Genomic DNA, 13,044 nt, shown 5'->3' with positions numbered 1-13,044 from the left:
TCAAAATGCTTTGACGATGCTCAGAACCGTCCCATGAGCTTATTGAGCATCATGTACCACAGGGAATAAAACGGGAATTTCTTGCATTATGGCGCCCTCTAGGGCTTCCCGATGGGGGCTCGATATTGCAAATAAGCAACAACAACAGGGGTGTTTTTCAATTTTTAAAAAATGCATTGGGTCCCCCCCCCCCCCGGGAAGCATCGATCAGGGTTAAATGTGATGGGTGGAATGCAGTCTGGTGGGACGCGGGTGGCACTGTGGGTTAAACCACAAAGCTTAGAAGGTCGGCGGTTCGAATCCCCGTGACGGAGTAAGCTCCCGTTGCTCGGTCCCTGCTCCTGCCGACCTAGCAGTTCGAAACACGTCAAAGTGCAAGTAGATGAATAGGTACCACTCCGGCAGGAAGGTAAACGGCGTTTCCGTGCGCTGCTCTGGTTCGCCAGAAGCGGCTTAGTCCTGCTGGCCACATGAGCCGGAAGCTGTACGCCAGCTCCCTCGGCCAATAAAGCGAGATGAGCGCCATTGGCCCAGGGTCTGCCACGACTGGATCTAACGGTCAGGGGTCCCTTTACCTTATGACTTCCCTATGGGGGCTCAATATTGCAAATAAGCAATGACAACAACAGGGGTTTATTTTTCAATTAAAAATGCATTGGGGGTTTTCTTCCCCCTGGGAAGCATCGATCTGGGTTAAATCTGATGGGTGTAATGCAGTCTGGCGCTCTGGTGCCAACCATGTCGTTGTGGATGTCGCGAGAAAATCGCAGCCACCAGGAGCGACGGTTCCCACAATGGACGTTCGCCTGGCAGCCCCACCTCCCGCGACTCCGGCTGTCAGGCATGCGGCTCCCCCCAAGGAATCGTAGAATCTTAGAGAGTTGGAAGGGACCCAAGGGGTCATCTAGTCAAACCCCCTGCAACGGTTCCTGGGAACCATAGTTTGCAAAGGGTCCTGGGAACTGTAGCTCCCAAAAGGCGAGAGCAAAAGAACAACAACAAAAAACGCTTCACCTTTGGGCATATTTGGACGGAGCCCACCTTGCCAGCTTATTCCATTTCAACAGGCTATGTTTCTGAGCCTGAGCAAAACTGGGATGTGCAATTACTAGTAGTAATATTAGTACAATTAGTATTAATACTACAAGTACTACTAGTACTACTAGTATCACAAACCTCCCCCTCTCTGCCTCCGCTCCCCATCCCGGCCTGCCTGCCTGCCTGCATCCGCTGCGTACATCCTCCGCCAGGAGCCTTGCCCTCACTTCCAGCCGGCTTCAGCCCCCTCCTTCTCTTCCGCACCGCTCCTCGCCATTGGCCACTCTGGAAACATCCCGGCTTCCTATTGGTGGATTCCCCGCTGGGGCATCACGGATCAGGGAGAGGCGGCGAGGGGAAGGGAAGGGCAGCGAAAGCCTGAGCTCCGTTTTTCTTCGTGCGTGATGGCGAGCCTCGGACGCTGATTGGCGAGGAACGTCACGAGGGCGGGCCGAGCGCGGGGCGATTGGCTGGCCGAGGGAGCGGCCGGCGCCTGATTGGCCGGCCGGCGGGAGCGGCCCGTGAGGGGATTGTGAGGCGGCGGCTGAGGCGGCGGCGGCGGCGGCGGTTTCTTGGGTCCGGGATTCGGGCAGCCGGGTCGGGATGAGCGTCGTGACGGGGACGCCCGCGGTGGTGTCCGTGTCCATCAGCAGCAGCCTCAACTCCTTCCGGGCCCTCAAGAGATACGCCCGGGGGCTCACCCTCGCCGAGTTCAAGGTGAGGGGACGTGAGGACGCGCCGACACGTGTCGAGAAAGAACGCGTGTTCTTCAGCCGAAGGGGGAGGAGACCCGCCTCCCCCGTTAAAAGGAGGGCTGCTAAGGAGCTCCCCCTGCCAAAAAAACGGACAGTATTATTATTATTATTATTATTATTAATTTATTAGAAAAGGGGGCTGCGCAAAACGTGCTCGGGGCGATCCTTAAGAAACGATCCATCTTTAGCAGGATGAAAACATCCTATACCCTTTTCTAAAATGCTGGCTCTTTGGGGGGGGGGGAGGTTATTGGGTTGTTGGTTTTATGAATTTGATATTTTATGCGAACCGCCGTGAGACCTTCGGGTATAGGGCCGTATAGAAATGAAATTAATTAATTAAACAAACAAACAATAATAATAAGTAGCCAGAGGGTTCTTCTCTGCGCCATCATGTACCTAAAAGATGTACTGGAAACAGGCAGGGCTATTATTGCAGCAAAAAAAGGCACGGCCAATGCCGGATTTATGTATAAGCTAAACAAGCTATAGCTTAGGGCCCCCAAAAAATGTTAAGGGGGAAAAAAGCTGGATGTACATTTCCAAAATATCAGATAAAAAACAAATAACATAAAAACTACATACAGCAACAGTGTTTTGTGTTGTGTAAGCTCCTATTTTGTGATGTGCGAATGGCTTTGGAGACCTGTGAGGTCCATCAATGACCATCTAGCATATATGCAACACAAAAAACAGCGACAGTTTTTTGTGGACAAAGGAGAGCTGGACATAGAAAGGGCCCCATTACCTTCAGGAGCTGAGGGCCGCATCAAACCTCAATCCGGCCCTGACAGCACCTCACCTGCCCTTTCATGAAAAGCAGACATGGATGGGATCCCTCATCTCCCCTGCCCACCCCCAAATAATAATAATTATGGCCCTCCCCTCGCAGAAAGGGAACCGAATTATGACCCTTTGGGAAATTGCCTTGGGGGGGGGGGGTCCTAGCCCAGATGCTACCGAGGCCGCCTGCCTCCTTTCCTCTGCTCTGTGTTTCTCCATACTGGAAAATGGGCCACCGTTTTGTTTTTTGTAAGCAAGCTGTTCACTGCAAACAGCCTTCCCAGGGGAGCCTCTTTTCCACTAAAAAGTGGGGTGGGGGTATCAAAGGAGGATCCGTACTCCTCCCCCCAAGATGAGCTGGATTCCACACACCCCAGCGCACAGTTCAGAGGGGTGCGTCCCCCTCTCAGAAATGGACTTAGAGTAATCTGAATTCCTCCCATCCCACCAGAGACTGACTCTCCCCCCCCCCTTCCTCAAGGAGCTTTCCATCTCCCCACCCCCCAAAGAAAGTTCTGGCCTTTACAACGAAATTGGGGATTCTCAAAACAGTTGAGTTTGGCCCAGACTCCTCCATTCTGCCCTCTTGTAATTCCAAACAAAGGTGCATTTCTGGGAGGAATTTGTGCCAAGGGCATTGAAAATATCGAGGGCCCCTGAAGTCCCACCGATTTGGGGGTGGGGGTGTGTGCTGAGACCACTTTAATGCGTCTGTCCCTGTTGTCTTTGTCCCACTTGGCGTGGCTCAGGGCTCCCCTTGCTGCCGCCAGGAGCATCATCCGAATTGCTTGCTGCGTTGCTCTGGCCTGCCGCCTGGCCTGTTCGCACAGCGGCACCTGCGGGCTCCCCAGAGAGGAAGCTGGCATGGACGGGGTGGTGCCCTGTCCTGGGGTAAGCGACTCCTGCGCTGCTGGCCGTGGCGTGGCCTGTTTGCTTCCACGCTGAATGGGTTTGCAGTGGCAGCAGGGTTGCTGCAGGCGCGTGTGATGGTGTACCAAAGGAATGCAGAGAGCTGCGGCTGCTTGTTAGAGGTCTTGCACGTTGAGGTAGATTTCCGCGCTGCCCATCCAGCACCAAACGAGAGGGGTTTTCCTTGTGGGAGAATCGGCTCCCTCTACTTTGACATTTCAGGGGGAATGTGGGTTTAGGCTTTGCAGCTAGATTTTTAGCTGCATGGCATGCCCTTTACACCCGTTGCATGCGGGCACAGATGGTCGTTGGACTTGCCTCCTGCTCTTGCTTGGAAAGCTGGTGCTTTCTTCCACCCATCTGCCCCCCCATCCCAGGGGGGAAAAACCCTTATATTTGCTTGCTTCAAGTTCCAAACTTGCTTGTCTTTGCTTCTGCCTTTTTTGGGGGGGTGTCCTTAGCAGAACATCACTCGACCCCATTTTGAGCTCTGGTCCCCAGCAAACAGGCCTGTGTCAACAATAACAAAAATCCTTTTGTGCCACACATCCAAACTGGGATTAACGGCAGCTTGGCAACTGGCGACCCGTGCCCAGCTGAGTGAGCCGGCCAACCAGCTCTCTTTTTCTCTCCCCCTCCCCACCCCCATGGCTGCAGCGTGTGGCCTTGTGCCAAATTCTGCCTTTTGTTTCCCACCAGCATCTCTTTTTCTGCCCTGGCAGTGAGAAACAACCTCAACAATTTAAGGATGGAGCTTCTTCACGCTTTCCCCTCCCTCCACTCAGATGCTGTTTTGCAGTCCCCACCTATGTCAGGAATGTCACTATCCCCTACTTAGCACCCTGAGCTGGGAGCTGTGCAGGCTGCATCACAGAGGGGAGACCTTTTCTTGCTCAGAGGTGTAGAGCCTTGGTCAGCAACTAGTTTCTCTGCAGAGCCATTTTGTGAAGTAATTGAGGGGTTGGGTGGGCAACCCCGCCCCCTAAAGTGCCTGGCCTGCACACTCTGTTGCCACTGGCACCTCTTTGTCTTTCTCTCTTTTGAGCTTCAGATTGACAACTGGCAGGCCAGAAAGCATTTTCCGTACAGCCAGGTTAGACTGAAGCAAACTTGTTGCTGACCTTAGCTTTACAGGCCCCACTAAGATGCCTTGACGTAGCCCCATCACTAGAGGTCACAAACACGACTGGCCCCATTAGTGTTATGTTACTGTTGTGGTTCGTCTTGCACGGAGCGAGGGGTGGGGTATTTCACATCATCTGTTGCCTGTGATAAATACTCTTCTTCCCCTTCTGCCCGGTGCTTCTGCCTGAACAGTGTAAGCTGGAACTGGTTGTGGGAAGTCCGGCATCATGCATGGACCTCGAGCTCTATACTCCGGACGACAAGTTTGTGATGAAACTCGACAGCGACGAGGCCTTGCTGGGGTCTTACCCCATTGACGACGGGTGCAGGATTCATGTGAGTGTTGGGCTGGTTCTTCCCTGGATCAAAAGGCTCTCCTCATAATACTTTTGCTATTGCAAGAAACTGGGGGAAGCTGTCCTGGGGCCTGGACCGCATGAGGGCCTCTTACGCTTCTGGTAAGAAGCCACCTTCTGACTTCTGTTGTTGTCCCTCCGTTTCCCCCTATTATTTATACAGCAGCATCAATGTGCTGTCAGACATGTGCCGTCAAGGGCCTATTCTCCCCTTATAGTACTGTTCCCCAAAGCTGGGGATGGCAGAGGCCCTGCTGAGATTCCATTGCCAAGTAAAAGCTTTTCACTTCTTTCATGCACTGGCAATAAATTTGTGAATGCCGCCATCGCTGTAGGTCTTCTATGCTGCTGTGTACACTAACCCGTTTTTAGAAATGATAGGTTTATTCAGTGTGTTTTTAGGTGCTTGTTGTATGTTTTAATATGTTGGCAACCCCCCTGTGATTAGAATGATGTGATGAAGGGCGGTCTACTGGTGTTGCTAGTAGATGTTAATATACAAAATTTAAAAAATACCATTCTCTGTAAAGAATGGGAGGACAGGTCCCTGCCACATGGGGGGGGGGGGGGACAATAAGCATTTATTTCAGTTGCATGCACTTGGTCCTATTTGCAGTAGGTTATGGAGATTACTGGGTTCTGCCAAAGGATTTGTGAGTGGGTGACGAAAGGGAGGTTCCCTTGCTACTGAAATGTAGTTTGCACATTCCATGGGAATGGGGACCTGCTTTCTTCCATTGCTTAATGTCGCTCTGAACAGCATTATTATGCACATTGGTGCCACACTGCAAATAACTAAATTATGTGACCTATTGATTTTTGGAGTGTTTTCCATAGTGGGGTCTATTCCTAGTAGTAACTGTGTCACTGTGTTCTATATATAAATTTAATCCTTATTAAAAAGAAGATGGAATGACACATGCGGCACATGGCCATCTGTGAACTAGAACTTAGAGCCCCTTTGCAATTGGTATCAACAAATGCCTTAAAAAAAAAAGCTTAGAAATTGCTCTTTTGCTTCTGCCTTAAAAAAATAAATAAAATGACTATGTTTTGGGGGCCTGTAGGTTATTGACAGGAGCGGTGCAACCATCGGGGAATACGAAAATGTGTCAAAGGTAGAGAAGTTTGAGATAACCGATGCTGAATATGACAAGCGAACAGGTGAGAGCTGATGGCAGTGTCCCAAATTAATCTGTGTTTGAAAGAAAAGTGTCTATCTAATCCCATGAGTTGTATCTTAGGTTCTTGAAACTGGCTCCTCATTTGTGTGTTGGGTTCCAGCTGCTCACATTCTTGGATCGCTTCGAAAGAGGTTGAGACAAACCGCTTCTGGTGCAACGGGACACTGTCACAAGTGCCAGAGCGCATGGAAATGCTGTTTACCTTCCCGCTGCAGTGGTACCTATTAATCTACTTGTACTGGTAAGCTTTCGAACTGCTGGGTTCGCAGAAGCTAGGACAGAGCAACAGGAGCTCACCGCGCCACAGGGATTTGAACTGCTGACTGATTGGAAGGTTGGCAGTTCAAATCCGTGCAACTGGGTGAGCTCCTGTTCCTCTATCCCAGCTTTGGCCAACCTAGCAGTTCGAAAGCATGACAACGTGATTAGATAAATAGGTACCGGTGTGGCAGGAAGGTAAATGGCATTTCCGTGTGCTCTGGCACTCGTCACGGTCCTCCATGTGCCAGTAGCGGTTTAGTCCTGCTGGCCACATGACCCAGAAAACTGTCTATGGTCAAACGTCGGCTCCCTCGGCCTGGAGAGTGATGAGCGCCACAACCCCATAGTCGCCTTTGACTGGACTTAACAGACCAGGGTTCCTTTACCTTCACCTTGCCTGGAGAAGAGAGGACTGATAGTATAGCCATTTCCAAATATCTAAAGGGTTGTCAGGTAGTTGTTTGTTTCCTTGACATCTGGTGGGAGGGCGTTCCACAGGGCAGGCGCCACTACCAAGAAGGCCCTCTGCCTGGTTCCCTGTAGCTTTGCTTCTTGCAGCGAGGGAACCGCCAGAAGGCCCTCAGCGCTGGACCTCAGTGTCTGGGCAGAACGATGGAGGTTGAGACGCTCCTTCAGGTATCCTGGGCTGAGGCCGTTTAGGGCTTTAAAGGTCAGCACCAACACTTTGAATTGTTTTCGGAAACGTACTGGGAGCCAACGTAGGTCTTTCAAGACTGGTGTTATGGGGTCTCTAAGATTCCATGTCTTGTGGCATTGCTGAGAATCTCAAGTAAGGAGAGTGCCGTTGTGCTCAGGCCCTGCTTGTGAACTTCCCGTTCAGGTTGGCCACACTGAGAACAGGCTGCTGGGCCAGAAAGACCTTTGTTCCTTTGCTTGAGTGAACTAATTCATAGAGGGCTCAGCAGTACCATTGTATCTGGCCTTGTTTCAGTCCAAGTGTTTCTTGAGGGAGCCCGGCTTCCTGTTTGCTGCTTGAAGAGAAGCGAGTTTACTCCTCTTGAACGATTCCCACCTCTCTCTGTGTCCTGCAGATACAGCACGCTCCTTCATGAAAACAAGTAAGCTGGGGCAGTACAATGCGGAAGAAATGATGAAGAGGGAGGCCGAGAGGGAGCAGAAGCTGCTGGAAGAGAAGGCCCTGGCGGAAGCCATTTCCGTGGGGTCGAGGTGTGAGGTGCGGGCAGCGGGGCAGCCCAACAAGCGGGGGACAGTGATGTACGTTGGTGAGTACCTGGGCGCATGTCCCTACGTCCTGCCCTGTAGAAGAGAATCACTTTGTAGGGATTGGATATGGGGGGGACATTTAAAATACGGTGCAGAAACCAGTGTGAGAAGCAGTTTGAAGTCTTATTTGGTTTTGCTTTATAATCCGGGTGAAGAATTCTGTAACGCATTTGGCACCACTGGGGAGATGAGTTGATTAGCACACGGTGCTGAGAACGCCAAGGCTGCAGGTTTGATCCCCCTATGGGACAGCTGCATATTCCTGCATTGCAGGGGTTGGACTAGATTTGCTGGATCAATCCATCAACTTCTGGTGGATGATTTAGTAGGATTCCGTCTGGCATCACTTTTGCTGTGTGTGTGTGTGTCACCATCCACACTCAGCAGAGTTGCATCTCAACGCAGCTCCATCCTTGGAAGCGTCTTCAGGGTTGAACGTTCACACATTAGGCAATAAACATTCATGGCCGCCATAAAGATTCGGTCAAGTGTAGAAGTTTACCTGACAGGCTAGCAAATATATACAGACATTCGCCACTGCCAGGGTCAAGGCATGCTTAGAGTCCCACCAGAGTCCAATACACTCTTTCTCTGCTTCTTTTTTTTATTCAATAATTTATATTAGTTTTCAATTACAACAATCCAGTCATTATAACAATGCCATATTATAATACAATTAATAATACCAATCATTGAGATGCCAAATTACACAATTTAGGTGGCCCCCGCGTGCTAGAATTTATGGTTTGATGGTTTCCTTTATTTCTGTGTTCCAAAGTCTTATAAATTTCAATTACGCTCCAGTCCAGATACCAGTTCCTTATATCGCAGCTGCAATTTTAATGATTTCCATTTGTATTGACCCACTGAATAATTTCTGCACCTGCAGATGAAGCATTCAAACTCTCTCCTTCCTGTATATTTCTTCCTTGTAATATATTATGTCTATCTTTTGTCAGTTGCTGTTGTTCTCCAGCATGCCTTGGGCGGTGCTAGTGTCCCATTGTTCAGAAGATCTCCATTGTTTTACAACTACAAAAGTCACACTGTCCCAATAAGTTTCCAGTTTTCTCCATCTTTTTCTCAGCCTGGGAGGGAGAGCAAGCTGTCAAGGGTTGCCATCTTTCAAACAGTGAAAATCTGGACAGAAGAGTTGTTGAGGTTGTATTTTCTTCTTGCCATTTTTTAGCCATTTTTCTGGGAAATCGGAAAAAACGGCACTGCTGACATGGGCTGGATTCTCCCAGACACCTCACCAATTTCCACCTGGAGGCTGCTAGAGACAACAGTATTCTGGATATGTCTGGTCAATTCCAGACCTATGGTAACCCTGTGTAGAGTTGGAAGGGGCCACCTAGTCCAATCACATCCAGTGCTCTCTCTGCTTCTCTTAACTGCAAGAGACAAGTTACAAGTTACACAGGACCATTGTTAACAGTACTTCCTGTCACACTGCGCATATCCAAAGAACAGTTCCCACAGAAAGTGTCCTTGTATACACAAAAAAACTCCAGCCTTCTGCTGCTTCTTGAAGCTTCTTCTCTGTTCTTCTCTGTTTCTGGAACAAATGATTCTCTCACACACAGAGAGAGAATATCCAACATAGAAGACCCTCAGGGTCCCTTCCAGCTCTTATGATTCTATGAAATTTGATGGTGCTTTTCAGCTTGAACAAGGATTATGAGTGTCCCTCCCTCCTTGCAAAAACAGATAAGCTGCTTCAAGTTCCAGTAAGACTTATAGTCCAAAGCATGCTTCAATAATAATTATAATTATAATTATAATTATTATTTACTTATACCCTGCCCATCTGGCTGGGTTTCCCCAGCCACTCTGGGAGGCTTCCAACAGAATATCAAAATACAATACAGTGGTACCCCTGGTTGCGAATGGGATCCGTTCCGGAGGCCCATTCGCAACATGTAAAGAGCGCAACCTGCAGTGGCGTGTCTGCGCATGTGCGGGTTGCGATTTGCCGCTTCTGTGCATGCGTGTGACATCATTTTGCGCGTCTGCGCAAGCGGCGAAACCCAGAAGTAACCCTTTCTGGTATTTCCGGGTTGCCGCGGGACGTAACCTGAAAGAATGTAGCATGAAGCGGACGTAACATGAGGTATGACTGTAGTCTATTAAACATTAAAAGCTTCCCTAAACAGGGCTGCCTTCAGGTGTCTTCTAAAAGTCTGGTAGTTGTGCCCTTGTGCCTGACTTAGGATTGTAAGCTTTCCCCCTTTCCTTTCTTCTCCATAGGCTTAACGGAGTTCAAGCCCGGCTACTGGGTCGGCATCAAGTATGATGAGCCTGTGGGGAAGCACGACGGAAGGTAAAGCGCTCCCTCCACCTGACGTCTCTTGCAGGGCAGTCCTGCCTGGCCTGGGCCCCCAAAGTGGGTCATCATGGGATCTGGGGGGCTCGGGCGGCTTCATAGCTTCACGTTGAAGCATCAGCATGTTCCCACCTTAACTTCTGGCACATTGTCGGCACGTGTTTTAGGTCTACGTCTAAAGGCAGTCCGCAGCTTCTTAACAGGAATACGGCTTGGGAAGGACGAGAGTGCAGAAGTTGTATAGGGTACAGAATTCTGCCAGAGGGGTGACTGAATAACATTTCCAGCGGTTGGGGGCAGAATGTCAGAGCCCCGCATGGTTCCCACCCCTCATTAATAGCCAGCAAAACAAAAAGAAATGTTTTTTGAAACGTAAAACAATAATATTAATAATTTTATTATTTATATGCTGGTCATCTGACTTGGTTTCCCCTGCCACTCTGGGCGGCTCACAACAAAATATCAAAAACACAGTAAAACTTCAGCCTTCCCTGAGCAGGACTGCCTTCAGATGTCTTCTAAAAGTCAAATACAGTGGTACCTTGGTTTACGAACTTAATCTGTTCCGGAAGTCCCTTCTTAAACCAAAGCGTTCTTAAACCAAAGCGTGCTTTCCCATAGCAGCGGGGGACTCAATTTGCAAATGGAACACACACAACAGGAAGCGAAACATGTTCTGCTTCCAAGGCAAAGTTCACAAACCAAAGCACCTACTTCCGGGCTTGCAGCGTTCTTAATCCAAGTTGTTCATAAACTAAGCTATTCTTAAACCATGGTACCACTGTAGTTGTTTTAAAGATTTTTAAAATGGCAGGAGCAGGATAAATAGCGCAGAGCAAGAAACTGTGCAAAACAGGCAACTCCTGTAATTGTTACAGGGCACAGAATGTAGATTGCAGAAGTGTTCCTTTTTAAAAAGTCAGCGGCATGTCTGAGGATCGGGGCTTAAGCCACCCCTTGACCAGCTGGGCTTCTCCTCAGACTGCTATCCCTGGAACCCCCCCCCCCCCCCAGCCTGAGTGTGACTCTCTCTCTCTCCTGCTCTTCCTCTCCTTGGCAGCGTCAACGGAAAGCAGTACTTTGAGTGCCAGCTCAAGTACGGGGCCTTCGTGAAGCCTCGCTTTGTCACCGTGGGGGATTTCCCGGAAGAGGTGGACTATGGCCTGGACGATGAGATGTGACGGGGAGACGAAGAGGTGCAGGGGTGGCTGAAGGAAGCAGAGCGGGTCGCCATGCGGCCTCTGTTAATGGCTGGCTGTTGCGCTCTGATCCCATGTGCGAGGTCACTTGAGCAAGCCAAAGGGAGAAGGCGCGAAAAGCCGCTGTGTGTTCTTCGACTTGTGTTGGTGGTTTCCTCCCCACTTCCCTTTCCCCTGGTTGTCTCTTGTCTGTTCCGTGAAGATGCTATATCCCCTTGGTTTTTCTCATGTTTACACCCTTCTGTGCCAGCTCAGTTAGCCCAGAGAAAACTGGAGTGTCCTTGCCTTGTTGCAGCAATCCTCGAAGGGGTGAGGCCTGGGGGTGGCAGCAAAGTCGCTCCTGATTCCCCCACCCCAGTAGTAAGGCCTGCTGGTTGCAGAAGCAGTTAGTTGAGCAGGTTGAAAAGAGAACCTCTGAGCAGGTTTGTACAAGACCCTTCCTGCTTTTTTTAAAAAAAGTAAACGCAGACATTTCTATGACCATGTATTTTTTCCCCCCATTGTGAAAACTTTTTTTGTGCTACTGGGCGATGCTATGTGAATACGATAAATTAAAAAAAGTTGGTGGGAAAATACATTCCAGACACGAGTGCTGCTTCTGTGTGAGCTGCTTCCATCTTGCGCACCGAGTTCCTTGGAGTCCTGGCTGGGTGGAGGTATAGGAGGCCGTCTTGCAGCACCTCTCCAGATCCCTGGATCTCCTTGCCTTGCTTTCCAGATGCCTTCAGCTGAAGATTCCACGGAAGGAACCTGGAACCTTGTGCAAGAGAAAGTGTGTGCAGCACTTCCACTGGGTTCTTCTCCCCCGGCCTCTGAAGATTACAAATAGTGGTGGGGTGGGGGTGACTCGTTAGTACTAATGATGAGGAACCTACATCAGCCCCACCCAGCATGGCCAGTGGTGGAGGGTGATGGGAGTTTTCGTCCAGCATTCATTAGGAGGACCACAGGTTCCCCATCCTGCCTCTAGTGTGATCTCCAGGCTCAGCTCCTCTCTTGCCTTGACTGCAGGACTGCTTTGTTTCTGCTCTTCTAGGGAAGCATCTGCTAAATTCATATTCTCCCTCTCCTTATTAACACTGATTTTCTCTGCACCTGCTTCAAGCTGCTACTTATTATCTGCCCCTTGCGCTGCTTTCACTCTGTCCGTTCTGCCCAAGTGGAATTCCGCTGTTTCCCTCCTTTCTCGTCTTTGCAGCCTGTTCCTCCCTCAGCTGGTAACGGTATCCCTCAGTCTTGCTCGGCTGGTCCTGTTTCCCTTCAAAATCCTTCATCGCCCAGGCCTCAACTCGTTTGCTCGTCCTCCAACTCAGCTTTCTCCCGCCTCATATGTTCACCCTGGTTTCTCTCCCAGCCCTTCCCGAATCTTAAGCTCTGTGGTCAAGGGCCACGTCATTTAGGAGGGTGCTGTTGCATCTCGCTCACGGCTGGGCTGGATAAATGTGCAGTAGTAATTGGGGGAGCTTTTCATGTAGTGGAGCAAAAAAGAAAACTTAAGCCTCCACTGAAATGTGACCGCTGTGGTCTTGTGGCTGCAGCATTCTGCAAGCTTGTCAAATTTATATATATATATATATATATATATATATATATATATATGCGTCCCTTGCCTGGGAAGGTTAGGTAGTGGGCTCAAACTATACTGCCTTTCATAGATTACCATGATAGTCATATTCCCTGTTCTTGTCATAGCTGTCAACTTTTCCCTTTTCTTGTGAGGAATCCTATTCGGAATAAGGGAATTTCCCTTTAAAAAAGGGAACAGTTGACAGCTATAGTTCTAGTTCTTCCTCAAAAATGACTGGATTTTAAAAACACAACAACCCCCAATCTGCTGCTTAAAGCCATCAAGCTGCATATGAC

At 49.6% G+C, this 13,044-nt stretch overlaps 1 protein-coding gene across 2 annotated transcripts; it reads left to right on the top strand.

Moving 5' to 3' along the window:
• Positions 1-1,553: 1,553 nt before the first annotated feature.
• On the top strand, positions 1,554-11,770 carry TBCB (tubulin folding cofactor B). Of its 2 annotated transcripts, none has more exons than XM_081019258.1 (6): positions 1,554-1,755; positions 4,803-4,946; positions 6,034-6,130; positions 7,464-7,655; positions 9,907-9,979; positions 11,043-11,770. In XM_081019258.1, the coding sequence occupies exons 1-6, from the start codon at positions 1,642-1,644 to the stop codon at positions 11,161-11,163; spliced, it is 741 nt and encodes a 246-aa protein (XP_080875384.1). In that variant the 5' UTR covers positions 1,554-1,641; the 3' UTR covers positions 11,164-11,770. The 2 variants fall into 2 exon arrangements, with proteins under 2 accessions (XP_080875384.1, XP_080875383.1); XM_081019257.1 differs by lacking the exon at positions 1,554-1,755 and adding an exon at positions 3,444-3,467.
• The last annotated feature ends 1,274 nt before the right edge of the window (positions 11,771-13,044 follow it).

Source organism: Podarcis pityusensis (assembly GCF_964106645.2).
Source record: "Podarcis pityusensis genome assembly, chromosome: 8".
Lineage (NCBI taxonomy): Eukaryota > Metazoa > Chordata > Lepidosauria > Squamata > Lacertidae > Podarcis > Podarcis pityusensis.
This window is presented reverse-complemented; position numbering and strand designations above follow the sequence as displayed.